General features: G+C 51.3%; 1 protein-coding gene across 4 annotated transcripts in view; it reads left to right on the top strand.

The window, feature by feature from the left end:
* The window catches only part of EXOC6B (exocyst complex component 6B), a 282,178-nt gene that overhangs the window by 176,896 nt on the left and 77,392 nt on the right, over positions 1-27,890 (top strand). For all 4 annotated transcript variants that reach the window (XM_058837776.1, XM_058837775.1, XM_058837778.1 and 1 more), the window contains 3 exons: positions 1,032-1,166; positions 3,272-3,451; positions 24,252-24,393. In XM_058837776.1, the coding sequence (XP_058693759.1) occupies positions 1,032-1,166; positions 3,272-3,451; positions 24,252-24,393 (457 nt within the window). The remainder of the gene's footprint in view (positions 1-1,031; positions 1,167-3,271; positions 3,452-24,251; positions 24,394-27,890) is intronic.

The raw sequence follows: 27,890 nt of genomic DNA, 5'->3' as shown, positions 1-27,890 counted from the left end.
AGGGAAGATCCAAGGTGGAAATGTGAGGGAATGGGGCAGCAATCCTCATTTCCAGGTGATGTTTGAGTGGGTTCAGCACGTTGCTGCGGCATAAACCCTAATGTGAGATTTTCTCGGTGCTCCATCCTTTTCTCTCTATAAAATCAGGTTTCTGATGATTTTAATCCATGTAAATCTGCAGGTCCCCAGGGCAGGTGTGACCTCTGTGTGCTGGTATTGACCAAGGAATTATTAATTGCTTAATTAATTATTGCTGCCTTGGATCATGTCAACCATGGCTTTCCCTTCCCAACTTTTTCCTTTCTCTCAGACATCCCTGGACACCCTGTTCCAGTTCTGCACCTTTTCCAGCGTCTCTTTTCCTTCCCAGTGTCCAGGCTGAACCTCCCAAGGTGTCACCACCACCTTTCTGACATCACCAGCGCCAGTGCTGGGACCTTCCTGGTGTCACTTCGCAATTTCTGCGCCTGCCCCTTGGAAATCGCTGATGAATCCAATCTCCCTCAGATTTGGGAGCGTTTCCAAACCCTTCCTGCACGGGAGGTGGCTCCAGACAGCCCCGCCACGCTCCAGCAGTGAAATGACACCAACCCAGGGCGTTCTGCTGCCCCGGGGGCTGGCAGAGATCTGCCCACCCCACACCTGCCAGAGCCAAACCTCGTGGTTCCTTTGTTCAGGGCCCGTGTGATGCTGCTCGGTGTCACTCAAGTGTGGGTTCTTTTTCGGGTTCAGCGGCAGCCAGGAGCCTCCTGATGTGTCCTGGCAGTTTTTTGGGGAGCCCTGAGTGACAGCTCAATGTAGGAAAGTCCTTCCAAAAAAATAGAATCGCCTCCTGTGGTATTAGTGGCTGTCATGGGAAATGCCTCCCCCCGAAAATTATCTTGGATTTAGGTGTTGTTAAAGGGGGAGAGACTGGAGCCTGTATCAAAGCTCGGGGTGTTTGCACAGCGTCAGCTTTTCACGCCAGGATTCCATGGAATTGGCACCCCTTCACCTGGCAGCGGGGCTGAAACCCTTCCTTGCCTTCCCAGCTCGTCCAGATCATCATCAACACCACCCACCTGGAGAAATCCTGCAAGTTCCTGGAGGAGTTCATCACCAACATCACCAACGTCCTCCCCGAAACCGTCCACACCACCAAGCTCTACGGGACCACCACCTTCAAGGTGAGCGGGGCGGGGGCTCCCTGCCTGGGAGGGACCTGCTGGGCTGAGCCCAAGGATAATCCGGGCCTATTTTGGGAAGGTTGCGCCACGGCTTTGGGTTTGTCCTCAGGAGCGTTGCTCCTGTCGAGATCGTGGGAGGTTTTCTCCTTAACTTACAGCCCTAATTAGCTGAAGGATTAAGGAGATTTTAAACTAAAGCCTGGTAATTTATTTCTTATTTAAATAAATCCTCGCTGTGCTGTTGGAGTGCTGTCATGGACACCAGGCTTCTCTTCCACCCAGAATCTGTATTTCTCCATCTTTCCACTCCTTTTTTTGCATTATCCCCTAAAAATTTGAGCTGACAGAAACTCACAGATTTTCCAGCCTTTAAATCCCGCTCCAGGAGTGTTTATCCCGATGCTTTATGTGGGGTCTGGCTGGGTTGAGTGGGGTGTCTGAGTTGTGTCCTGTGGAGATCCAGAGGTGGGAACAGCAGGAATCAGTTTGGTGAGGCTGGTGTTCCCAAGGAAGTCCCTCCTGGAATTTTCCACCTGTTTGCCCTTCCTCTGGCAGGGAGGCTCCTGAACCCCAGCCCTGCCCTGCATTTGGTGGGGTTTCCGTAGGGAATGTTCCTCTCCCATCTCGGGATCACGGGATGTTCAGAGCACATCCCACAAGGATCATCAGCTCCTGCACGGCCCACCCAGGGCCTGAACCACAACCTCGGTGTCACCAGCGCCAGGTTCCCACTGCTGCAGCCAACCTCTGCTCCAGCCCCTCTGGAACTGCCCTCAGGTCACAGCAGGGGCAGGATCCAGCTCCATCCTGCCCACCACCACCTGCTGCTCCTGTCCCGCCGGCCGCAGCCTGCAGCAGCCTCGTGGTTGCCTCCTTGAGCTGTGGGGTTGTGTCACCTCCCGGCCTAAAGGTTGGGTGAAGCTCCTGCCCCATTGGAGGGTGGTGAGGAGTCCCCATCCCATGTGGGACATCAGCAGGGTGGAGCTCCCATCCTGTGTGGGATTTCAGTGATGAGGAGCCCCGATCCCATGAGGGATTTCAGTAGGGTGGAGCTCCCATCCCATGTTGAGTCTCAGTGGTGTGGATCTCCCATCCCATGTGGGATCTCAGAGGTGTGGAGCTCCCATCCCATGTGGGATTTCAGTAGGGTGGAGCTCCCTTCCTGTGTGGGATTTCAGTGATGAGGAGCCCCCATCCCATGTGGGGTCTCAGTGGTGTGGAGCCCTCTTCCCATGTGGGATTTTGCTTGTGTGGAGCCCCCATCCCATGTGGGGTCTCAATGGTGTGGAGCCCCCATCCCATGTCGGGTCTCAGTGGTGTGGAGCTCCCATCCCATGTGGGATTTCAGTGATGAGGAGCCCCCATCCCATGTGGGATTTCAGTAGGGTGGAGCCCCCATCCCACATGGGGTCTCAGTGGTGTGGAGCTCCCATCCCATGTGGGATTTTGCTTGTGAGGAGCCCCCATTCCATGTGGGGTCTCAATGATGAGGAGCTCCCATCCCATGTGAGGTGTGGGATCTCAGAGGTGTGGAGCCCCCATCCCACATGGGACCTCAGTGGTGCTGAGCCCCCATCCCACATGGGGTCTCAATGATGAGGAGCTCCCATCCCATGTGGGATTTTGCTTGTGAGGAGCCCCCATTCCCACATGGGGTCTCAATGGTGAGGAGCCCTCATCCCACATGGGACCTCAGAGGTGAGGAGCTCCCATCTCATGCAGGGTCTCAATGGTGTGGAGCTCCCATCCCGTGTGGGACCTCAGTGATGAGGAGCCTTCATCCTATGTGAGGTGTGGGGTCTCAGTGATGAGGAGCCTTCATCCTGTGTGAGGTGTGGGGTCTCAGTGATGAGGAGCCTTCATCCTGTGTGAGGTGTGGGGTCTCAGTGATGAGGAGCCCCCATCCCACGTGGGGTCTCAATGGTGAGGAGCCCACATCCCACATGGGAGCTCAGAGGTGAGGAGCTCCCATCTCATACTCTCCACTCAATGGTGTGGAGTCCCCATCCCATGTCAGGTGTGGGGTCTCAGATGTGTGGAGCCCTCATCCCATGTGGGATTTTGCTTGTGCGAAGCCCCCATCCCACACCGTGTCTCATTCCCAGGACGCCCGGCACGCCGCCGAGGAGGAGATCTACACCAACCTCAACCAGAAGATCGACCAGTTCCTGCAGCTGGCAGACTACGACTGGATGGCCCTGGAGCCGGGCAGCCGGGCCAGTGACTACCTGGTGGATCTCATCGGCTTCCTGCGCAGCACCTTCGCCGTGTTCACCCATCTCCCGGTGAGCCCTTCCCTCCCTCCTGCCCCAGGCTGCTCTGGGGACTCGCTGGGGCGTGCTGGGGAGCTGGGGAGGATGGAGGAACAATTCCACAGGTGTTTCACCTGCCACCACAAGCTGGGCTCCAGTAGGACTCTCCCAATGATTTGCAAGTCGGATTTTGTGGGGTGGTATCTCCATCCCAGCCCACCACCTGCCAGCAGGATCGTAATTTATTCCCCACCTGCATTTTAGATATTTTAACTTCCAGTTCATGGCCATCCAGGATTTTTTTTTTTTCCCCAGAAAAATCCAGCCTATGGGTGTGTTACTCAAACTACAGCTGCGTTTCCAAGTGTTTGTCAGGTCCCTGATGCCTCCCATCCCAATGTTGCTCCCTTGGAAGGCACCATATGTTTCTTTCTTCCCTCTGCTGTCTCAAGTCCCCGTGTTTATGCTGCTGTTGCCATCAGAAATGTGCTTTATGTTGCTTTTTGCAGTCAGCTGAGTGGTGTCTCATTGGTAGGAAAAATCCAATCACCAGGGAGGTTCCTTTTTGCTCCAGCAGCTTTTTTTCCTCCTCTAAATGGGATTTGTTCTGAGCTTGTGTGGATACACTCTCGGGGGGAGCTGGGATCAGCAGGTTATTTTGAAACAGCAAATCCCCTGAACTCTGTGGTTGTTCTAAAAGCAATCTCAGATCTTCCTTTCTTTACAAAACTGGGATTTGTTTGCTGCTTTCACGAGCTGGGAATAAACAGGAAGGGAAGATTTAATATTCCCCAGTGGCAGCTTCCTTCACTCTGCCCTTGCCCTGGGATTCTCCTCTGGAAGGAGCTGATTTGGGAGGTGCTGCACCCCCAAACTGCAGCCTGGTGTCCTTGGGCATCCCCATCCCAGCAGGAAGGTCTGGGAGCAGGGGGAGCTCAGGCTGGTTTCCTGTGGGGGAGAAGCCCCCAAAAGGATTTCCTGTGGTGAGGAGAAGTGGCTTTCCCAGCTTTGTTATCAGCGGGACAAACTGGCAAATCCACGGATAAATCAGGTGTTGCCCCCTGGGCAGGACTCGGATCCTGGCCAGGTTTGTCCCAAACATCCAGGTGTCCTGTGGCAGGTGCCTTCCAGAGCCAGGAGAGGCTGGAAATGGCTGGATTTCTCCTTGAGAAAGGAGCTGTGGGTTGGTTTAGCACCTGGAGCCTTCCACCCATCACGCTGGGAATACTCGGGAGCCAGTAATGGAATCTGACAGGGAGATTGGTCTCAGCACCGGAGCATGAAGCAGCAGAGATGAGCTGGGGGGAGATGCCCACAGTGATTTATGAGGTGGGCCAGGAGTGATTTATCTTCCTTAAATATTAATGTTTCCTTTTGGAGCCAGGCAGGCTTGGTTTGGAGGCTGGGAGGACTCGAGTTGGTTTGAAAAGCACCAGGACAGATCGAGGCAGCCTTTTGTTTTCCCGAGCTGGGTTAGAAAAGCCCCAGCTGAGGAGAAGCTGGGCTTTGCTGGGCAGCCCCTGAGCTCCCCAAAGCCTGGGCAGGGTTTGGAGGCACCTCAGCCTGGTTTGGGCAGCTGCAGGTCTGGTTCGAGGCCTTGTGGGAGCTGCAGCTTTGGGATATTTTAACATTGGTGGGAGTTTTTTTTTCCTTATGCTGCTGATGGATCACCCAAAGGGTGGGTGAGAGCAAGCCAGGAAGGACCAGGCTGCATCCCAAAGGCCTCCACATCCTTTGGTGTCCAGGTTCTTCATACTGCTAGGGTTCAGGAAGTTTTTCCAGTGGCTGATGTAGGAGCACACTGAAATTCCAGGGCTTTGCTGCTGGAGCGCAGGAGATCAAGGTGTTGTCCAAAGCCATGCAGGAAATGATGGAGGTGTTTGTTAAAGCACCAAAAACGTGGGATGAGCGTCAGCTGAGGAAGGAAAGAGCGAGAGGGGGCGAAGGAACATTTCCAAAAAGGGGGAATTCCAGCTCTAGGAGGATATTCAGGGCTCTGGGGACAAGGGTGGAGCTGGTCCAAACCCATCCCAATCCATCAGTGTGACTGGAGATAAAGCAGGAGAGTTTTGGGGTCTGAGAGGAGCTGCTGCCCTGTTTGAGATGAGTTTTCAGCCTGGTTCCCATAAAATCCAGGATTTCCACAGCTCCAGTAGCTCCAGGACTGTGTCCCATGCTGGGATGATGAGGTGTCCTCGGAGCACCACCCATTCCTGCTCTCCTGCTGGTTTGGAAATGCCCTCATCTTCCAGAGCTGATTCCTGTTGAATTTACGGGATTTTGGCCAAGTGAAGAGTGTTCCCCTGGTGCCAGGAGGTGCAGGTTTGTTGCTCCCTTTTGTCCCAGCTGGAATGACGCCTCTGCCTGCCCATCAGGGAACCTCAGCCCGGGCATGTCGGAGTTCCTGGGCTAAAATTCCAGCTCCAAAAAGCCCCATCACGGAAAAGAGCTGAGCCCAAAGTCCCGAGGCTGCAGAAATGCGCCGTGACGGGGCTGAGGAATCCCATTGTCCCCACGGAGCTGCAGGAAAACCTCTCGGGGTCACGGCTCCAGCTGCCCCAGGGAGGCTCCAGTGGCCTTGGGAGATCCTTGGGACTCAGCATTGGAGAGGGGGTGAAAGGAGCTGAAAGGAATCTGAGCCAGGATTATGTTTCGGGTTTATGTTTCAGGATTCGGGTTTATGTTTCCCCCTTTGGGCTGAATTTTTCCTGTATTTCTTGGGAATCCTGGAATTGTTGTATTGAGCAGTTTGGGCTGGAAGGGGCCCTTGAAGGCCACCTGTCCCAAGGCCCTGCAGTAAACAGGGACATCTTCAACTGGATCAGGGTTGTCCAGAGCCACAGCCTTGGGTTTTTCCAGGGATTTTCCCTCCACCGTTTCTCTGGGCACCCAGCAAAAACAACCCAGCCCAAACCCCTGGCTGGTGCAGCGGCCTGAAGAGTTTCCATTTTCTCTGGAGCTCAAGCAGGAGCTGCAATCCCGAATTTTTTCCTTTGCCATTGTGGGAGATGACGGAAACCACTTGGTTTTGGGAATCTCTGGAATCTGTTTGCACGTTGTGCTTTTCTGGGGGACATCTTCAACTGGATCAAGATGTCCTGAGCCATGGCCTTGGATTTTTCCAGGGGTGAGGCCTCTGTGGCCACCTGGCAGAAACAACCCAGCCCAAAATCCCGGCTGGAGCAGCGGCCTGAAGAGCCTCCGCTTTTTCTAGGCCTTGCAATCCCAAATTTTTCCTTTGCCGTTGTGGGAGATGATGGAAACCACTTGTTTTTGGGAATTCCTGGAATTTCTTTGCGCGTTGCAGTTTTCTGGGGGACGCCAGCGCGGTGGGGACAGCGTGTGCCGGGGGGCAGGAAAAGTTCACGGAGAACTTCCCGGGGTTTTGGTGCATGCCAGTGCTGCATGAAACGGTCATGGTGGTTTGGAGCCACAATTCCAAAACGCTCCACTAAGTGCCCAAAAATGTCTCTGAGCAAATAAAACGCTGATGGGAATCAAAGCATAATTAACATTTGGCTCCCGAGGCCGCCCTCTTCCTGCGTTAACCAGGGAGAGTCGGTTCCTGCTGCTGCTGCTGTGGAGCTCATTAATATGGGATGCTCGGGTCTCCTTCAAAAGAAAAAACCTCTTTTTTTTAAGGCTGAAAACAAACAAAAATTTTAGTACAAAAAGTATTTTAGGCCTTAAAAAGAAAAAAAAAAAAAAAAAGAACCAAAAAAAAAAAAAGAAAAAAAAAAAAAGGTGGTTTCTGGTTTTCAGCAAGCAAAGGGCCACAACCTCCAAAAATGAATATTTCCAGCCTAAGACTTTGCAAAGAATGACTGAAAAAGCCTTTTGTCTTTGATGGCTGATTGTTGTTTTTATTTCTTGTTGGACAAGTTAATGTAAATGGCATTGACAGGGCTACTCCAAACACACTGATTTGTTGACATTAAGCTCCTCAGAGATGGAGGGTTGTGTCAACACCTCCCCTGAACTGTCAGGTTAACAAAGCAAGGATGTTTTCTTGGGGGAGGGGAGCGGGGCTGGGGGAAGGAGGGGGGGGGGGGTGTTTTGTTTTTATTTTCAGTTTCCTTTAATCCTCTGTTAGTCTTGTATCTCGATAACCTCCTTTGGAAGGGAATCAGGGCAGGTCAAGAGGTGAGGCTGACCTGGGAAGGGGAAGCAATCTTTCAGCGATCCAACAAATCCAAACCTCTGCCGCTGAGCGCTTTGGTGTGAACCCTCTGCAGTGGGGTTTTTTGGGTTTTTTTTCCCTATTTTTTTTTTTCCCCTTTTCTGCTTATTTTTGCCAGATGGCAGGCACAGATTTCAGCTGGAGCCGTGACGGTTTTTTGCCTTCTCTTGGCATCTCTTCCCCCTCGCGAACGAACGGCCCCGGCAGCTCTTGCTCTGGTAGAAAGAGCTTTGCAAGTGTTTATTTTCTTTCCAAAGAGAACGATTGCCTGTGTTTTTATTTGAAAAGTCAAATCCCTCTGGAATATTTATAAGCCAAGGCCCTGTGCATGGAAGCGAAATGCCGTGAACTTTGCACCAACCACAGCCTCGGCCGCGCTGGGAGGGACCCAAGTGGAAAATAACCATCAGGAAAACATCTCAGGAGCACCAGAGTCACCCCTCGCTTTGCACAAGTCCAGTCTGTGCTTAAATAACTCCCCAGAGCTGAGCAAGCCCTGCTGGAGCCCATCCCAGCTGTCCCTCCCGGGGTTTGATGATCCTGCAGGTGGGATGGTGACATGCAGGGCAGGAGAGCTGGAGAGGGACTGGGACAAGTCCTGGAGGGACAGGACACAGGGAATGGCTTCCCACTGCCAGAGGGCTGGGATGGATGGGATCTTGGGAAGGAATTCCTGCCTGGGATGGAATTCCCAGATTTGCTGGGGCTGCCCCTGGATCCCTGGCAGTGCCCAAGGCCAGGCTGGACATTGGAGCTTGGATCCAGCTGGGATAATGGGAGATGTTTGGATCAGGATGCTCTTTAAGGTCCCTCCCAACCCAACCCTTTCCAGGATTCCGTGACAGAATGACAACAAAACCATTGTGGCACTTTATCCTCCTCCTCCTCCTCCTCCAAGCAGCTCCCAGGAGCCCTCATTTTCCTTTCCCAATCCTTGGGAGCATCAGGGGGTTGTGGGCACTTCCCCTTTGGGCTCCTTTCTGCTGTGTTGTGCCCTGCAGCCTGAGGTGCTGTGTTGTCCTCTGTAGGGACAGGGACGTGTCCACTCCCCCGTGTCGGTGAGTACCGGGCACCACATCCTGCGCCTCGGCTCCGCTCCCACCTCCCGCCTCGGCGGGCAGCCAGACCAGAAATGTCCTTTGTGTCAGCCAGGAGGAAAGGAAAGGATGGGCTGGAAGTTGGGATCAATGGGATAAATGACTCTGGGATAAATCGGAGACCAGAGGAAAGGGTTTCACTAAATTGTTGGTTTTAGAGCATTGAAGTGGCTCCCATTATCACCCTCGAGTACCTAACTCCACAGGGAATTAGGGGGGATGCCTGATGTTAGGGAAACCTGGATGAGATCCTCACACTCTGCTCCAGAGGGAAAAGATGTTTGTAAAATCCTTGCTCTTTGTTCAGAGAAATTCCCCATGGGAATTCCAGCTGGAAATTCCTCCTGGTTTGAGGGACTGGACCACTAAGCCTTCCCTCAGACTGGAGTGGAAGTGTCCAAAGGCAGGCTGGAGGGGAGTTGGAGCCACCTGGGACAGCAGGAGGTGTCTCTGCCATGGCAGGGGGTGGAACGGGATCATCTTTAACCTCCCTTCCATCCCAAGCCATTCTGGGATTCCATGGTTTTCTCCAGAAAATAATGTGGATTCTTGACACGTGCCAGCTCCCAGTTGGGATTTGGCCAATCAGCAGCAAAAAGGAGCCAAGGAGCCTTTCAGACCTTCCTTCTGCTCCAGCAGCCCCCTGGGGTTGTCATCTCTGCTTGTCCCACGCGCGGGAGGAAAACCTGCAGCATTTCCAGGGATAAGGTGGCAAACAAAGTGCTCTGCAGCCACCTTGTTTGCTCTGCTGCCAAACCCAGGGAGCAAAACCCGCCTGGGAATTCTGAGGATTTGTCACATTCAGAGCTTGGACGCTGCTTCTGCTTTCCGGCCTTTATTCCCTGCTCTCCACGGGAATTCCAACCGGTATTCCCTGCTCCGGTGGGATGCTTGTGCCTCTTTCCCTGGAAGCTGAGCCTGGCTGAGCCTGGACTATTTGCAGGCTCCAGGCTCCTGGGGGGTTTCTGAGTCAACACCGGCTCCTGGAGAGACAGAGCCTTGTTAAAGCAATCCCGGGCCGGCTCCCATCAAAGCCGGGATGCTCCCGGCATTCCTTGCAGCCAGGGGTTTCCAGGAGCAGTGTTGGATGTCAGGCATCCTCCGTGCTGTCCTCAGGGCCCAGCCCAAGAGGGAGAGATGCAAAAAAGCCCTTTTCCCCCTGGCTTTTCCAGGCTTGGAGCTGTTTAGAAGCCAGATGTATTTATTCCTTTAATTGGATCCAGTGCCTAGACAGCTCTGGAGTCAGCTTCCTACGGAGAGGGGGGCATTACTTCCATTAAGGTAAATCAATGGAAAATAATACCTGGAGCTCCCCTGGAAAGGGTCAGGGATGGAGTAATCCCTTTATATGGAGGGGCTTTGCCAGCCCACTCTTAGGCTTGTTCTTAACAGCAGCAAATCCCAGTTTTCCTTTTATCCCTCCTAATTTTCTGTTCTCTGCCTAGTTGGGATTAATTGGCGGGAATAAATCATGGGAGAGATGAAAAAATAAAAACGGGATCACTCAAAGTAGCAGGACAAAGGAGGAATTTTAGCAGGATTTAATTTGTCCGGTGGGAAGTGGTTGTGGCTAATCCTGGAAGTTTAAAAGGTAAAAAAAAGCGGGATGCAGACATGGTCAGGGCATGAGCAGCATCCAGAATCTTCCATGTCTGGGGCTTTCCGCTCCAGAGGCGATCCAAATCTTTTAGGGGATTGCTTGGCCTGAAAGAATGTTCAGCAGAATTCCCGTAAAACAGGGATGCCCTGCAGGGGAGAGGATGGACTGGTGGCTGGAGCAGCCCATTCCTGGTTTCTCCGGTGCTTCCAGAATCCCAAATATTTGTCAGGATGGAGGGGTCGAAACAGGAGCTGGTGGTGCTTTAAAGCAAGGAGCAGAGTGTCCAGATCCCATGGATTCCGTAGGGCTGGATGGGACAGGCTGGCCCCTGATTAACCTGGGAGCTCTGTAAACTCAGGTCTGGCTAAGCTGGGTTTCCTTGTCTGTTTCCAGCAGTTGGAAAATTAATGGAAGCTAAAATGCCCAATCCCATAAATCCTTTAAACCAGCACGTGCTTCCCTAGGTGGAGTCGCCTCGGCATGGTTGGAATTTTGTTTTCAAAACTGGGATTGAAGAAGTTGTTGGGTGCCTTCTGTTGCCTGCACCTCCATCCATGAGGAACGTGTGGCACAGGGAATTTGGCAGCTGAAATTCCAGCCCTGGTGTATGGAACCCAAACTTGTCTTCTCCTTCCTGCACCGGAGTCTCAGCCTGGACCTTCCAAAAATCCCATCAGGAGAGGATGTTTGGGCTGGGATTCTTCCACCCTTCAGGAAATTCAGGGCAAATCACAGCATTTGCCATTTCCTGCTTTCCTCTTGTTTCATCCACTGCTCTTCCAAGGCTCGGAAGTTGGGAATGGGGAAAGGGACATCCATGAGCAGCTTCCAAAGCTCTCCCCGCCTTCCTTAACCCATCCATGGGAGGAGCCCCAGCTGCCCTGGAGGAGCCCAAACCTTTGGGGGGTCCCGGAAAAGTCGGGTGCTCAGGATGGTCACCATGGCCACCAGTGTGGGTGAAGATGGCTTTGTGACCATCACAGGGTCCCTCTCCACAAATGTTTTCCCTGGATCTTACAGCCTTGGGTCGATGGAATGTCAGGAGCGGGAAAAACGTCTCAAAATGCAGATCCCAATGGAATTCTCATGATCCTCTGGAGTTTTCTTTATTGAGTTTCATGGAGGGCAAGAAATCAGGAGAGCCGGATGGGTTAATTAAAAACCAATCACTAATTCCTACAGCTTTCCCTTCTAAAGCTGCTTTATCCATCTTCTCCCTGGTTTTATCCATCTTCTCCCTGGTTTTATCCATCTTCTCCCTGGTTTTATCCATCTTTTCTCTGGTTTTATCCATCTTCTCCCTGGTTTTTAGATATAACACCTCAGTTTTGAAATGGAAATTTCAGATATGATTCAGTTTTTTGGGAAAAGACAAAATGAGCTGAAGGTTTGGACGCTGCTTCTGTCGGTCACTCGGGTCTGCTTGCAAAAACCTCTTGGATGGAGCTTTGCTGGCTCATGGAGTAGCAATGGAGTGGGTGGCTTGGGATTTTTCCTTGGAGCTCATCCTTTTTTCCAGTCTGTTCAACATCTGGGCCCGCCGTGGGGCAGCGGTTGCGTCTCCTCCGGGCCCCGCGCGTCACCCCAACGTGCCGAGCCTTCCCCCGGCATCCCAACGGGCGGGAATCTGCGTAAACGGGGAATCTGGAGCATCCCTGTGTGTGCAGAGGGTGAGGAACCCCCAGGGTCGCTGTTCCAGAGGGAGGGCGAGCGCTCCAAACTTCTGGATCTTTCCTTTTTTTTTTTTTATATTTTTCTCCGACATCGAATTGTAATTACAAAATTACTTCAGGAAGATGGAGCGGTTCGATTCCCTCTCTTTAAGTTTTCCTGCTGCTGTAATTGGCAGCTTTGCCACGATAAATCAGCAGAAACAAACGTGGTTCTTGCTCTTCATAAGCGAGGGAAAAAATAAAAAAAGAATCTGTATTTAATCAGCTTTTTGTTTCCAAAATGGCAGCTGCTTTGTATTTAATGGAAAATCAGGCTCTTCCCAATGGAAAGAATGTTATTCCCAAAGCGAATACAAAAGAAAATAAAAGCCACAAAAGAGGAGGATGAAATATGTCCATTTTTTCTTATTATTTTTTATTTTTTTCCCCCTTTTTTTTATTTTTTGGTCTCGTTCGTTCCAGTTTGGAGCCGCGCACTCCGATTGCGGCCGGGCCACGGCTCTGCTTTGCATCAAGGAACCGGGGAAGTCTGGGATCCTGGGCATGGAGACCAGGAGAGAGCCTTGGGAGACACGGATAGGACCAAAAAAATGATAAAATAATCAATACTTCGCATTCCTTGTGCACGTTTTGGCTTCAAGCTGAAAAGGGGAGATTTTCATGGAATATTGGGAAGGAATTCTTCCCTGTGAGGGCAGTGAGGCCCTGGAATGGAATTCCCAGATTTGCTGTGGCTGCCCCTGGATCCCTGGAAGTGTCCAAGGCCAGGTTGGACACTGGATCCAGCTGGGACAGTGGGAGGTGTCCCTGCCATGGCAGAGTGGGAATGGATGGGATTTAAGGTCTCTTCCAACACAAACCATTCCAGGATTCTGGGATTTTGATGGCAGTCTCAACTTCCAGTCTAGTGGAACAGTTGGGATCAGATATTTCTGTAGTTATTGAGTGTCTGCAGTTGAACCCAGTGGCAAACCAGGAAAAAGGCTGTAATTCCTACAGTAATTCCTACAGTAATTCCTAGAGTAATTCCTACAGTAATTCCTAGAGTATTTCCTGGAGTTTCTCAGGGCATGATGTTGTCCCATCCCAAACCTGGACTGGCAGGAATCTTTCCCACCCGTGGCTGGTCTGGAGGTCCCTGGAGAGATCCTGCAGCATGGCAGGAGCCCGGAGAGCAGCTGGAAGCTCCATCTCCTTTTGGAGCTACAATTCCCACGTTCTTGACTCCCAAAAACCGCTCAATTAAAAATATCCTGCCCTGCCTTTGGATGTCGAATGAGGAAGAAGATGGAGATCATGAAATCCTCTGTTTCCCTGGATTTTTGCATGTGTGCATCCCCAGATTTCCTCCAGCAGCTTCCCAGCCTTGCTGCGAGCCGTGGAGCTTCCAGAGGAGACCTCTGCCCACTTTGGGCTCTTTAAGGCTCCAAAGGAGCTGCCCCGTGCTCGGTGGCCACATCCCAAGGTGCTTCCCTTCCCCACCCCCTGCCCCTCCTTCTCGTTATGTATTTCCCTTTTTAACAAAAATAACGAAGCAGAAGTCACTCATTGACTCTGACAGAGGGACAGATTGTCCCTGCTCCTATCCCAGAGCCTCTGATATCCCAAATCCCACGATTTTCCGCGGTTCCAAACATCTTGAGTTGTGCTTTTGCTGTTGGGTGTTTTTGCTTCTGCTTCTCAGGCTTCTCATCTCTCGATTCCTTCAGAGGGAAATCCTTTCCATGGAGCTGGTTACTCCACAAATTATTAAAGACCCCAAAAAAGCCCCAAACCGAATGAAACGACATTCAATATTTTTAATAAAAGCCCCTTTCAGCCCTGTCTGCGGGAGCTGGTTGTGACCATCACCCCCAGTGTGATTTCCCTCTTCCCTGAGCTTCCCCTGGCTCCAGCCAAAACACTTCCAGCTGTTGACCTTGGGCATCTTGGACACAGCCAAGGTTTTCTTCCTCTTTTATTGGAATGTCAGGGGTTTGTATCGAGCTGCAGTGGGGTTTATTTTTGGTGTGGTGAGGATAATTGCTGGATTTGCTTTTCTCTTGTCTTCCCCCTTTTCCTTTTTTTTTGTTTTATTTTTTGTTTGTCTGGTTGTCTCTGAGCCTCTGGTGGGAGTTCAGCTCCATCGTGTGTTGGTCCTGTTGCCGGGTTCCGTTTTCCCAAAATATAATCAAGGTGGGAAATGTTTGCTTCTGGCAAAGAACGTGCCATGGAGTTTTTTCCACACCTCTGGAATGCAGCAGCTGAAATGGGAATCTGGGAGAGATCCCAAGTCAAGCAGGGGATGGGACCTTCCAGGTTGGTTGGAGCAGCTTCACTTTTGGCTCTCTGGAGTTTTCCCATTGAGTTGGTCTTTGCAGGAGGCAAATTCCGCTTGGAGTTGGGTTAATTGGTGCTGCTCTCCGTAGGTTTTCCGTGGTGAGCCTGAGACCTTCCTTGGTGGGACGTTGTCTCCTGGACTGGCATAGGGATGGTCAAAGCCAAGGCCAAAATCCCAGGAATTTACTCAGGAAAAGCTCCAGCGGTGAAACTTTGTTGAAATCTGGTGATTTGCCGGTGGCGCCGGGGGCTGTCCCATGAGTGACCACAGCCTTGCCCAGCCCAAGGTTCATCCCTCCCAGAACATCCATCCCCCTCCCAAACCACAACTCCAGCTGGTGGGATCACTTCTGGAATGGCAGATCCTGGGCACATTCCTGGGAAATGAGGGCATGGATGGTCCCAGCTGGGAGTGGCGGGTGGATGTTGGGGCTGTTGGAAGGGACGCTGCTGTCATGGTGGCGCTGACATTGGCCATTCCGTGTGTCCCAGTGCGGATGGACTCCAGAACTCCTTCCCAAAGGAATGTCCGTGCGGACATCGCCTCTCTTCTCTTCAGCCTGGGCATCAGGAGCTCCAAGGCTCGGAGGATCCCAGGGATCCAAGGCTTAGAGTATTCCATGGATCCAAGGCTTAGAGTATTCCATGGATCCAAGGCTGAGAATCATCCCATGGATCCAAGGCTTAGAGTATTCCATGGATCCAAGGCTGAGGAGCATCCCATTGGTCCAAGGCTTAGATTATTCCATGGATCCAAGACTTAGAAGTATTCCATGGATCCAAGGCTGAGGAGCATCCCATTGGTCCAAGGCTTAGATTATTTCATGGATCCAAGACTTAGAAGTATTCCATGGATCCAAGGCTTAGACTATTCCATGGATCCAAGGCTGAGGAACATCCCATTGGTCCAGGGCTGAGGAGCATCCCATTGGTCCAAGGCTTAGATTATTCCATGGCTCCAAGGCTTGGAGTATTCCATGGATCCAAGGCTTAGATTATTCCATGGATCCAAGGCTTAGAATATTCCATGGATCCAAGGCTTAGAGTATTCCATGGATCCAGGGCTGAGGAGCATCTCATTGGTCCAGGGCTGAGGAGCATCCCACTGGTCCAAGGCTTAGAGTATTCCATGGATCCAAGGCTGAGGATCATCCCATTAATCCAAGATTGAGGAACATCCTGTTGATCCAAGTCTGAGCATCATCCTATTGATCCAAGGCTGAGGGGAATCCCATTGGTCCAAGACTGAGGAGTATTCCATGGATCCAAGTCTGAGGAGTATTCCATGGATCCAAGTCTGAGGAGCATCCCGTTGATCCACAGTTGAGGAATACCCCTTCCTCCAGCAGCCATTCCCGTGTTCCCAGGAGTCCTGACCCACAGGCCAACCTTGGCTGGAAGGTTTCCCTCCTCCTTTTCCTTGGCAAATCCCAAACCCGCGTGAACGTCACCTCCTAACCCGGCTCCCTTCTCCCAGCTCCCTAAATCCACACAGTGGCTGCAGTGTTCAGCTCCTGGGATGACTCCACGGAGCCAGGGATCAAATCCAGGTCTGCCCGTGGCTGAAGCCACTCAGGGCCCGTTAGTGGTCACACATCAGCCACCCCTCGTGTCCCACACGTGTCACATCAACGCGGAGCGACCGAGCCCGGCCCACAGCTGGACACCGGGAATTGCTCCGCTCCCGGTCCTCCTTCCATAAAAACAAAATCAGGGACAAAAAGGGGGTTTGTTCTTTATGACTCTGCTGCAAAGCTGAGTAAATAGAATTAATTAATTGAGAGTTTTCTTGATACCCCCTGGGTTTATTTGGGCCGCAGCCATAGAGGTCGGTGTGGCCACGGTGCTGATTGGTGCCAGCTGAGCTCCAGCCTCGAGGGGACATCTTTGGAGGCCACCAAGCTCAGGGTGACACTGGCAACCAATCAGATCCATCAGCTTGTCCTTGCCTGGGCCTCTCCCTCGTTCCTTTGCACCTCTTTGTCCTGGAGACCCTTTTCTTTGCAGGATCTCGAGTGCAGATCCACAGCTTTTGGGTTGTCTTTTCCTTTTTCTTCTTTTTTTTTTTTTCTTGGTAGGGGTTTTGTTTGGTTTTGTGTGGCTTTTTAAACTAAAACAAAGCTGAAAACACCCAAAACAAACCAGAAAAAAAAAAAATATCAGACCAAAAACGTTCATGAAAGCCCACTTGGTCCAGTTGAAAATGGACTTCTGGGCAATTAATGAAAGGTTTATTTTTTAAGTAAACATCCTAAAAATATTTTTAAAATTTACAAGTACTCATTGTTCATTTGCTTTGACACTTCGGGACGCGTTCGTGTTTTTGGGTGATTTGGGGTTTTTCTGCCTCCTTCAGTGAGTGCAGAACTGTTGTTTAAAAAAAAAAAAAAGGCAAATCAGGACAGGACAGGCAAGGCAGGAAAAATTTCCAGAGCTGATTTCCTGAATTTGCCCCTGGTTTAGGGGGATTTGGGGCAGCCAGGGGATCCAGAAGCTTCTGGAGCAGGAGATGAGCCCTGGGAGGTCTGCGGGGCCTGAAGTCTCCATCCGTGGCCAGAGAGAGAGGATCCACTGGGATTATCCTGGGGTTTGTGCTACCAAACAATTGCTCATTATTTCCCCATCACGTTTCCATCCTCTGCAAAACATCCCGGTGCTGCCTTATGGATTGGGAAAGGCAGGAAATTCAGTGTTGAAGAAATTACGGGGACAACTTGTGGTGTTTATAGAAAACTGTACATTTAATACCAAAGAATTCCCATTTTTGGCCCGTTTTTCTGCTGTCTGAAGGCCCTGGATTTGCACATCTAAATATCCTTAATCGCATCAACCCTGATGCTTGTTGCGGGTGAAGAAGGAATTCTGCTGGTAGCAAAAAAAGAAAAAAAAAAAAAATAATTGGAAACTCTGAGAGCACTTGGAGCCTGTCAGGGTTTGTTTTCCATGGAAATGCTGCATTAATTCCTGGGAGGCTTCTGGGAGGGTTCTCCGTGCTAGGGCAGGAGTTGGGTTTGGGTTTCAGGGAGCACATCCCACCTGGTCTGGGCCAGGGGCAGTGCGGGAGGCACCAGCAGGTGAAGGGAAGCTGTGGCTGCTCCTGGATCCCTGGAAGTGCCCAAGGACCGGCTGGAGAGGGCTTGGAGCAGCCTGGGGCGGTGGGAGGTGTCAGGGTGGACCTGGGTGATCTTTTGTGTCCAGCCCATCCCATTCCACCATCCCACGGCAGCCAGAGGTGCTCCTGCAGGGCGGTGGGGACCGGCAGCGCGGTCCTGACTGCACGTGAAGATTAATGGGTATTTATTTGCACAACCATTCCATTTCAGTAGCTCTTAATGAGTCCTTTGATAGCGAGTTCCTTAATTAACAAGGCAGCCTCTTGGTGTTTCCTCTCCCTAATTGGTAACAGATTGGCCCTTTCTAAACAAACGCTGCCGGCAGTGGGGCTGGCTCCGGAGCCTCCGCGCAGCCCTTCCCTGCAGGGGCTGCCCAGGGATGGGATCTGCATGGAAAAAGGGGATTTCATGGCAGATCTCCTCCAGCAGGATGGATTTGGTGGGGGGCAGCCCATGGACTCTGGGGTTTGGGACTGCCCGGAGAGGTTTGGGACAGCCCTGGCGGTGTCCCCTGGAGGTGGCACTCGGTGCTCAGGAGGGGGACAAGGTGTGGTTGGGTCGCTGATTGGAGTCGGTGATCCTGGAGGGCTTTTCCAGCCTCTGGGGTCCTGTGGGGATGTGTTCTGGGAGGAGCCCCTTGGATGCGTTCTGGGAGAGCTTTGGAGTTTGGCTCCTCCCTTTCAGTGCCTGGAATGGCCTCAGGGAACCTTCTGGATCCTTCCTGTGTGTCCAGAGGGATCCTGGGAGGCACGGGGAGGGCAGTGTCACCTTGAGGTGTCCTGGCAACCCCGAGGTTCCACCAGGAGCCGTGGACAGAGGGATTCATTGCCGGGACCCCGGTTACAAACAGATTGAGCCACAACACAATGAATCCATGGATTTTTCTGGGATAACACCCTCAGAATGGCTTTGCTTGACTGAGGTTGGACCAAGGAGTCGTTTGGACATCTTGGCCGTGAAGATCTGTCAGCTTTCACCTGTGATCCCTGTTCTTCCCAGAGCAAATCCAGGTTTTGATGTGATTTGCAAAGGTCTTAAATCACGAGCGACCCCACAGAGCTGTTCATGGGATTGCTCTGCGTGCTTTGGAGCTCCTCAGTTTTCTGGCACCTTGGAAAATGAGCATTGATGCCTTCAGGGTGTTTGTTTTCCCCTTTCCCCACAGACAGCTCAGCTCAGGGTGGCATTCCTGCGCTTTGCTCCCTGTCCAGATCTCATCCCGAGCTCAGGGACCAAGGTGTCGGGGCAGGTTGTTCCTGAAATCCAGACAGGGCTGGAGCCGTGCCGGGGAGCAGGACCAGGATGTCACCAGGGCTCGCTCAGGGCGCTGGCACAGGGACAGCCTTTGGGAGTGCCCCTGCTTCTGCCACACTCCCGAAAATCATCAGGGAATTAGCGCGGGGCCGGAGCCGTCCCGGCTGAGCGCGGCGGCTCCTCTGAGCAGCCCCTGGGGCTCTCCAGGAGCGGCGACGGCCGCGATGACATCTCGGAGCTTCCCGCCCCGTGCCAAGGCACAAGTCCTGGCACCGCCACCAAGGGTGGGGCGGAAAATGATTTCAGGAGGGTTGGGTGACTGTTTCAGGAGGGTTGGGGCAGGTAATGAATTTGGGAGGGTTGGGGCAGGTAATGATTTTGGGAGGGTTGGGGCAGGTAATGAAGTTGGGAGGGTTGGGGCAGGTAAAGATTTCGGGAGGGTTGGGGCAGGTAAAGATTTCGGGAGGGTTGGGGTGGGTGACAGTTTTGGGAGGGTTGGGGCAGGTAATGAATTTGGGAGGGTTGGGGCAGGTAAAGATTTCGGGAGGGTTGGGGCAGGTAACGAATTTGGGAGGGGTGGGTAATGATTTTGTGAGGGTTGGGGCAGGTAGAGATTTCAGAAGGGTTGGGGTGGGTGACAGTTTTGGGAGGGTTGAGCAGGTGACGATTTTGGGAATGTTGGGGCAGGTAATGAATTTGGGAGGGTTGGGGCAGGTAATGATTTTGGGAGGGTTGGGGCAGGTAATGAAGTTGGGAGGGTTGGGGTGGGTAATGATTTTGTGAGGGTTGGGACAGGTAAAGATTTCAGGAGGGTTGGGGTGGGTAACGATTTTGGGAGGGTTGGGTCAGGTAATGAATTTGGGAGGGTTGGGGCAGGTAAAGATTTCAGGAGGGTTGAGGCAGGTAACAAATTTGGGAGGGTTGGGGCAGGTAACAAATTTGGGAGGGTTGGGGCGGGTAATGATTTTGTGAGGGTTGGGGCAGGTAGAGATTTCAGGAGGGTTGGGGTGGGTAATGATTTCAGGAGGGTTGGGGCAGGTAAAGATTTCAGGAGGGTTGAGGCAGGTAACGAATTTGGGAGGGTTGAGCAGGTGACGATTTTGGGAGGGTTGGGGCAGGTAAAGATTTCAGGAGGGCTGAGGCAGGTAATGATTTTGGGAGGGTTGGAGCTGTGACAAACACATCCGTGCCAGGCTCAGCTCCAGACAGGCGAGCCCGGGCTCTTCCAACACTGCAGGAAAACTGAGAAAAAGAAGCAGGAAAAAGCCCCCCAACTCCGTGAAGTGAAACTCGGTGGTAAATAAGCTCCAAAGAGCCGAGATGGGCATCCGTGGCAGGAGGCAATTCCTGCCAGGCCGAGCCATTCCAGGCGGGAATACAAACAACCTTCAGCTGCAGCGGCAGCTTATTAGCGCTGATATATCAGCGGCCGCGCGCTCGTTTGTCTCCTGTCAGCAGCAGCTGCTTATCCAGCAGATTTCCCACTGTATTCCTGGGGAAATGGCCTGAAATTGATGTTCACAAGCCACGGCTGACTTTATAAGGAGCTGCTGTAACTCGTGGAGCGCAGGGGTGAGGCAGGAAAGGATTAAGTTGGGTCTTATTTATAAGGAGTGAAAGCCATAAATTCTGGGAGGGTTTTAAATCTCAGTGCCCAGGGCAGGAGCTGCTGCTCATCCCTGGTGGTACCTTCTGTTCTCTGAGCAGACATTCAACACCGTGATTGAAACTCCTGTGGCATCTCCGAGTTCTCTGATAATAAATATAAGGGAAAAAAGGGATTCAGGCTTAAAAAGCAGAAAAAAATAATTCCGTATACTTTTGCTTTTCTTGAGATAATGCTGGGTCTAAACTGTGAGGCATCCATGTGTTCTTTGAGACGAAAAACCAAATGTTGTTTAAAGAAAGGATTTTTAGGTGTTTGAACCTCAGGAATAATGGAAATAAAAGGTCATGTTCTCAGCTGGCCTGAGAAGATTCAGGTTCAGAGTGAGGACAGTGCACATTGGCACCTAAAATACATTTAGGCCTGGCCTAATCCTGTGTGGAAAAGGCAGAAGGAAGGAGGGCTGGGCCAGAAGCTGCTTCTGGGCTTGTTCGGATCCCCTTTGCCGTCTCTGCAACAATTCCTGGGAGAAATTCCCATAAGGAACATCCTGAAGAGCCCCTTCCACTCGGGGAGGCCTCTCAGAGTCGCGGTGCTGCCAAGCCCCCATGATGAAATTGCTTTTCCCATCCCATTTTCCCCGTTTGGGGATGAATTGTGTGACATTTGATCTCAATTGTTTGCTGTTTTTCACCCCCCTGTGGTGTCACATCTCGTTCACTCTCTCCTGAGCTGAAGTTGGTGCCCAGGGCAGGGGTGGGTCACCTGCAGGTCCCTCCACAGGGTGATCTGACCCCTCCTTGGCGCTGTTCCTCTGACATTTTGGTCAGTAGGGAGAGAAAACCCTCCTGGGGTTTTTCCTTTGTGTGGTGTGGGAAAGGAGAGCATCCAGTGGGACCTGGAGAGGGAGAACGTGGGGCTCAGGAAGTTCATCCCGAGGGGTGATCCCCTGGAGAAGGGCAAAATCCCGGGAATGCTGAGAGTCCCTGCAGGGGCTCCAGGAGAGCTGGAGAGGGACTGGGGCCAAGGGCTGCAGGGACAGGAGCCAGGGAATGGCTTCCCAAGGGAAAGGGGAGATTGGGCTGGGATCTTGGCAAGGAATTCCTGCCTGGGATTCTGCAATTCCCAGATTTGCTGGGGCTGCTCCTGGATCCCTGGGAATGCCCAAGGCCGGGTTGGACATCGGGATTGGATCCAGCTGGGATCCTGGGAGCTGTCCCTGCCCATGAATGGGGTGGGAGTGGGTGGGATTTAAGGTTCAACCCAAACCATTCCATGGTTCACCTGGGTGTGAGAACCTCCAAGGCTTCTCCAAGGGTTACAGCTCTCTGTAAATTCCCGCTGATGTGGAGTGCGAGCTCCTCCTGGGATTTTCTCCTGCTCTTCCAGGAAGGGTCCGGAGTCCTGTCCCCTGTCCTCAGCAGGGTGCCAGGGCTTGGCTGCAGAGCTTTGATTTCCCATCCTCTGCTTCCATCTGGGACATCTCAATGTCTCATGGAGGGGTTGAGGGCACTTGGAATGTCCAGCTGGAGCAGAGGACGCTCAGGGGAGACTCATCAGGATTTGCTCCTCCCGAGGGGCAGCTGTGACAGGGACAGGACCTGGGGAATGCCTGGAGCTGCTCCAGGGCAGGGTCAGGCTGGATTTCAGGGAAAGGTTCCTCATCCAGAGGATGCTGCCACTGCCCAGGCTCCCCAGGGAATGGTCACAGCCCTGAGGCTGCCAGAGCTCCAGGAGCGCTTGGACAGCGCTCGCATGGTCAGGGTGGGATTGTTGGGGGGTCTGGGCACGGCCAGGGCTTGGATCCACGATCCTGTGGACCTCTCCCAACTCAGGATATTCCCTGATCCTGTCCAAACTCCTCGGCCACAGCAAAAACTCGAGCGTCTGTTGGAAGTAATGAAGAAAAATCACAACCGGGCAGCGCCCTACTTCCCGCAGCTTTCAGAGATGAGGAATTGGCTCGAGCGGGGTTTTAAATAACCCAGCTTGTCAGAAAAGCACAAACAAATGATGAAAAGCAAAGAAAAAACCCCAGAGCTCTGCTAAACTTTATGGTTGCCATGCTTCATCTTCATTTTGGTGCAGGTGTTTGTTGGGAGGTGAGTGATGGACGCTCCGGAGCCTGGGAGCGGCAGCGGGCGGGAGATGGAGCACCCTGCCCTGCAACGCACGGCTCGGCTCCTTTTTGAAATAAAAAAAAAAACCATTTTTCCCTCCTGCTGAAGATGGATGTGGCCTGAAGATCCAAACCAAGTTTGCAGAGCTGGGAAAAATCCCTTCCCGGCACAGGCATCAAACGTCGCCGTGCTGCGATAACGAAACCGGCGACGCCGAGCTGGGAACGCAGCGCAAAGACCGCGTTTAATCCCAGTTTAAACACAGCTTGTAAAGCGCTTGTAAGAGTCGGTGAGAGCTCCTCAGGCACGCCTTGGTGTCAGGGGAGCGTGTTAAGAGTCCTTTGTGAGTGTTTGAGGACATAATCTCCTGCTGGAGCTGTTCTCAGGGCTGCACCACCATCCGAAATCTCCCTCGTGGCGTTGCACACGCAGGCGTGGGGATCGTTCCCCGTGGAGTCAGCCTGAGGGTTTGGGCAAAATCCCGCTCTTGTCCCAAAGGGTTTCCCCATTTTTATGGGTTTAGTTCCCGGTGCAGACCCACCTGACACAGAGGGTCAGGCTAGGCTGGATGTCCAAGGTCGGGTTGGACGGGGCTTGGACAATCTGGGGTAGTGGGAGGTGTCCCTGCCCATGGAATGGGATGGGCTTTGGGGTCCCTTCCACCCAAACATTCCATGATTCCCTGATGAACCATGGGAGGTCCGCAATGAGAACTCTCTGAGCACCCCAAGGCTCTCCTGGATCGGAGCTGCACCCAACAAGGCCTGACCCTTCCCTCTGGCACTTCCAGAGGGGGTTCCCTTGGAAGATGGCAGTTGTGACGTTGAGCGCTGTGGGAAGATCCCATCACTGATGGGACACGCTGAGGAGGCTGGGCTGGAGGAGTTCTCTGGTGGCTTAAACTGAGGAGTTTTTGGGTGCTCTGGAGGAGTTCTCTGGTGGCTTAAACTGAGGGGGCTGGGCTGGTCTAGAGGAGTTATGTGGTGGCTTTACCAAGGACACTGGGCTGCAGAAGTTCTCTGGTGGCTTTACTGAGGGGGCCAGTCTGGTCTGAAGAAGTTCTCTGGTGGCTTTACCGAGGGGGCTGGGCTGGAGAAGTTCTCTGGTGGCTTTACTGAGGGGGCCAGTCTGGTCTGGAGAAATTCTCTAGTGGCCTTAAACAAGGAGGTTTTGGCTGCTCTGGAGAAGTTCTCTGGTGGCTTAAGCTGAGAAGCTTGGGCTGGGCTGGAGAAGTTCTCTGGTGGCTTTAACTGAGGAGGTTTTGGATGCTCTGGAGAAGTTCTCTGGTGGATTTAACTGAGGAGATTTTGGATGCTCTGGAGGAGTTCTCTGGTGGCTTTAACTGAGGAGATTTTGGATTCTCTGAAGAAATTCTCTGGTGGCTTTAACTGAGGAGATTTTGGATGCTCTGGAGAAATTCTCTGGTGGCTTTACCAAGGGGGCTGGGCTGGAGAAGTTCTCTGGTGGCTTTAACCAAGGAGGTTTTGGCTGCTCTGGAGGAGTTCTCTGGTGGCTTTAACTGAGGAGATTTTGGATGCTCTGGAGGAATTCTCTGGTGGCTTTAACTGAGGAGATTTTGGATGCTCTGGAGAAGTTCTCTGGTGTCTTTAACTGAGGAGCTTGGGCTGGGCTGGAGAAGTTCTCTGGTGGATTTAACTGAGGAGGTTTTGGATGCTCTGGAGAAGTTCTCTGGTGGATTTAACTGAGGAGATTTTGGATGCTCTGGAGGAATTCTCTGGTGGCTTTAACTGAGGAGATTTTGGATGCTCTGGAGGAATTCTCTGGTGGCTTTACCGAGGGGGCTGGGCTGGAGAAGTTCTCTGGTGGATTTTTGTGCCGGTGGCCCTGACGAGTGTCCGTTTGTCCTGCAGGGGAAGGTGGCCCAGACCGCCTGCATGTCAGCCTGCAAACACCTCTCGACGTCGCTGCTGCAGCTGCTGCTGGAGGCCGAGGTCCGGCAGCTGACGCTGGGCGCCCTGCACCAGTTCAACCTGGACGTGGAGGAATGCGAACGTAAGAGCCCCAAGAACCCCAACCTTGGCTCTGCCCCAGGTCCAGGGACAATTCCCACTCAGATTTTGGGTAAAGATTTAAATCCAGGAGGTCACACCTAAAATGACTTTGGCCTGTGGGTTTTAAGGATGGCAGATCAGCTTTGTTTGTAAAATGAGTTATTTATTGACCACGCTGGAGAAAATGAAAAGGTTTTAATCAAAGCTACTACAGGGTATAAACCAAAAATAATTATTGGTGCATTACATGAAATGATGCGTGGCATTTAGGTATTTATATTAAAATTATATTCATAAATATATTTATATTATTTATATTTATTATATTTATATTTATATGTATATTTATACTTGTACTTCTATTTCTACTTTATATTTCTATTTCTATTTCTACTTTATATTTCTATTTCTAATTTATATTTATATTTATATTTATATTTATATTTATATTTATATTTATATTTATATTTATATTTATATTTATATTTATATTTATATTTATATTTATATTTATATTTAAACTGGCAAAAGAAATGGGCTGGGTTAGGAATCAAAAAGAATAGGATAGATTAGGAATCAAAAGACTGGGATAGATTGGGGATCAAAAGAATGGGATAGATTAGGGTCACCCAGAGCATCTTCAGCACAGAGGAGTCCAAGAGATCCAAGTTTCTCTCTTCCTTTTCCTCCTCAGCGCTGTCTTGATGTTCTCCAGACCGTCCTTACTTTTGGGGATGGAGTGTGTTAAAAATAGGAGGGATTTAATCAAAAATCAGTTTATTTATGACATTCTGAGAAGCTGGGGCTGCCCCAAGGAAGTGGGGAAGTGTCCAAGGCAGGGCTGGATGAAGAAGATGATGTTCTTCACCAGTTCTGGTCCTCTCCCAGCCTCAGCCCTTTGTCCTTCCCTGCAGGGAATTTTGTCCCTGGAGTGGCCTCTTTGTGCCAAGATGGAAATGAGGTGTCTTGTGACAAAGTGACAGCAGCTCCTGGGCCGGGGGTGTGGATCATCCCGGTGCTCCCAAACCTGCTCCTTAGGGCTGGAGTTCTCTGCTTGCCCTCAAGTTTGTCCTGCTCAGCACAAGGGTTAAAAACCAGAGCCCAGAGCAGACAAAACACTCTTTTTAATCCTGGTTTTGGGATTAAAGTAAGGCACAGCCCTGCACAGGATCCTCTGAGGGGGATGGATTTGTTGGGATTCATCCTGGGATGGATCTGTGACTGTGGTGGTTGAGAGCCCAGAGCTTGATAGGGCTCCTGAAGAACCCAGGTGATCTTTGTACGGTATTTTAGGGATTTTTTTCACCCCCAAATATCCACATTTTGGCTTTGAGGTGGGGATTGGGATGCCTCGTGTTTTCCACAGATCCTGGAATGCCTTGTGTGGGAAGGGAGCTCAAAGCCCATCCAGATCCATGGGCAGGGACACTTCCCACTATCCCAGGGCGCTCCAAGCCCCATCCAAGCTGGCCTTGGACACTCCCAGGGATCCAGGGGAATGACTCAGTGACATCAGCTCTCTTGGTTTCATCATCCCACTGCCTAAACAACTTCTTCCATCCTTTATCCAACATTTTCCTGACCAGATTTTACTTCAGCTGCCCCCATCAACACTGAGATAAAATTCTTTGCTGGGAACGATCCCCCAGCAGGAATTTTGCCGTTTCCATCAAGGGTTTTTCCATTTTTTAACATCCACTTGCCATTTTCCAGCCCTCAGCTGAGCGGCCTGGCAGAAGGATCCCGGTTTAATGATTCCCATCCAGATCCTGCAGCTGCACCATAACTCACAAAGCAATTCCTGATTTTTCTCCAGGGGCTGCCTCGATCCCCGAATTCCTGACGCTCATTTGTGTCCCCTCAGCGCCTCGGGAGCAGCTGTGTTCCCATGGGTGCCTGCCGAGGGACGGGCGCCGGAGCTGGGAATAATGGGAAGCGTTTGTCATCCCTAATAATTCCCTGGGTTTTTTTTGGCTGCAAACGCTCCAAACCTGGCAGTTTTCCGCCCCATCCGTAACGTGCATCACGGAGCAGCAGCTCTTCCCTAAAAGCTGCTGCTGCTGCCAAGGAAGACGGATGGGATTTCACAGCAGGTTGGAAAGAGCAATCCCGTAAATTCTGGTTGTGCAGGGAGCCCGAGCCAGGAGCACTCAGACATCCTGGAGCAGGTGACGCCAACCTGGGCAGCAGGGTCAGGGACCTGTCCCCCAGCCCCGTCCTGAGGTGCCACTGGAGCAGGGAATGGAGATGGATGCTGGAGCTGGATCCTCCCCATCCATCACTGTCAGCCCCAGAACAGATAAAATCCCTTTCCTTTTCCTTTCCTTTTCCTTTCCTTTTCCTTTCCTTTTCCTTTCCTTTTCCTTTTCCTTTTCCTTTTCCTTTTCCTTTTCCTTTTCCTTTTCCTTTTCCTTTTCCTTTTCCTTTTCCTTTTCCTTTTCCTTTTCCTTTTCCTTTTCCTTTTCCTTTTCCTTTTCCTTTTCCTTTTCCTTTTCCTTTTCCTTTCCTTTCCTTTTCCTTTCCTTTCCTTTCCTTTCCTTTCCTTTCCTTTCCTTTCCTTTCCTTTCCTTTCCTTTCCTTTCCTTTCCTTTCCTTTCCTTTCCTTTCCTTTCCTTTCCTTTCCTTTCCTTTCCTTTCCTTTCCTTTCCTTTCCTTTCCTTTCCTTTCCTTTCCTTTCCTTTCCTTTCCTTTCCTTTCCTTTCCTTTCCTTTCCTTTCCTTTCCTTTCCTTTCCTTTCCTTTCCTTTCCTTTCCCTCTTTCCCTTTTCCCCTGATCCCCACGGATCTGGCTGGTGGCTCTGCTGCTCCTGGGAATCACTTAAATTCATTTTTTTTTGAGCAGAAATCCATCAAGATTTGAATTTTTTGAGATGAGCCATTTCCAAGAGGGAAGTGGCACATTCAGAAAATAACTTTCACTTAGTTGGGGTTAATCCTTGGTTTTTTGGGAATTTTTTAACCTTTTTTTTTTTTACCTGAAAGCACAGGTGTGAATCTCCACATCCTCACATTCTTCATGCCTCTTCCTCCATCCTCTTCCTCCTCCCAGATTCCCGAACCTTTCCTAATCCAGCAGTTTTACCTTGTACTTATCACATTAAAACAGGTTTTTATGTCATTTTGGAGCATTTCCAGCAGCCGAGGCAGTGGGGCTGCAGAGTTTTGATGCTGGAGTTTAAGGGTTTGTTTGGGAATGCTGAAGAAATAATCTGGTTAAAGGAGAGGTGAATTAAGGAAATTATTTAATTGTATTTTAGGCACAGTTTGAAGGTGGTGAAGATAACTTTCCTCCTATTAGAAGCAGATTCAATACACATTAGAAGGAGATTGTTTATAAGCACAACCAGCATCAGGAGAGGTGAAAAATGTGGGGGTTTAGACTTAAAACAGGGCACTGCTAAATTAATCCCTCTGATTTTGGAGTTCATAAAATATTTCCTGATTTATAACCTGTGTGCTGTCCCTCAGCATGGAAGAGAGTGGCTGCTGGACCGTGGCC

This window comes from Poecile atricapillus, chromosome 4 (genome assembly GCF_030490865.1).
Source record: "Poecile atricapillus isolate bPoeAtr1 chromosome 4, bPoeAtr1.hap1, whole genome shotgun sequence".
NCBI classification, from domain to species: Eukaryota; Metazoa; Chordata; class Aves; order Passeriformes; family Paridae; genus Poecile; species Poecile atricapillus.
Note: the sequence above shows the minus strand (reverse complement) of the source record. Positions and strands in the feature narration are given on the sequence as shown.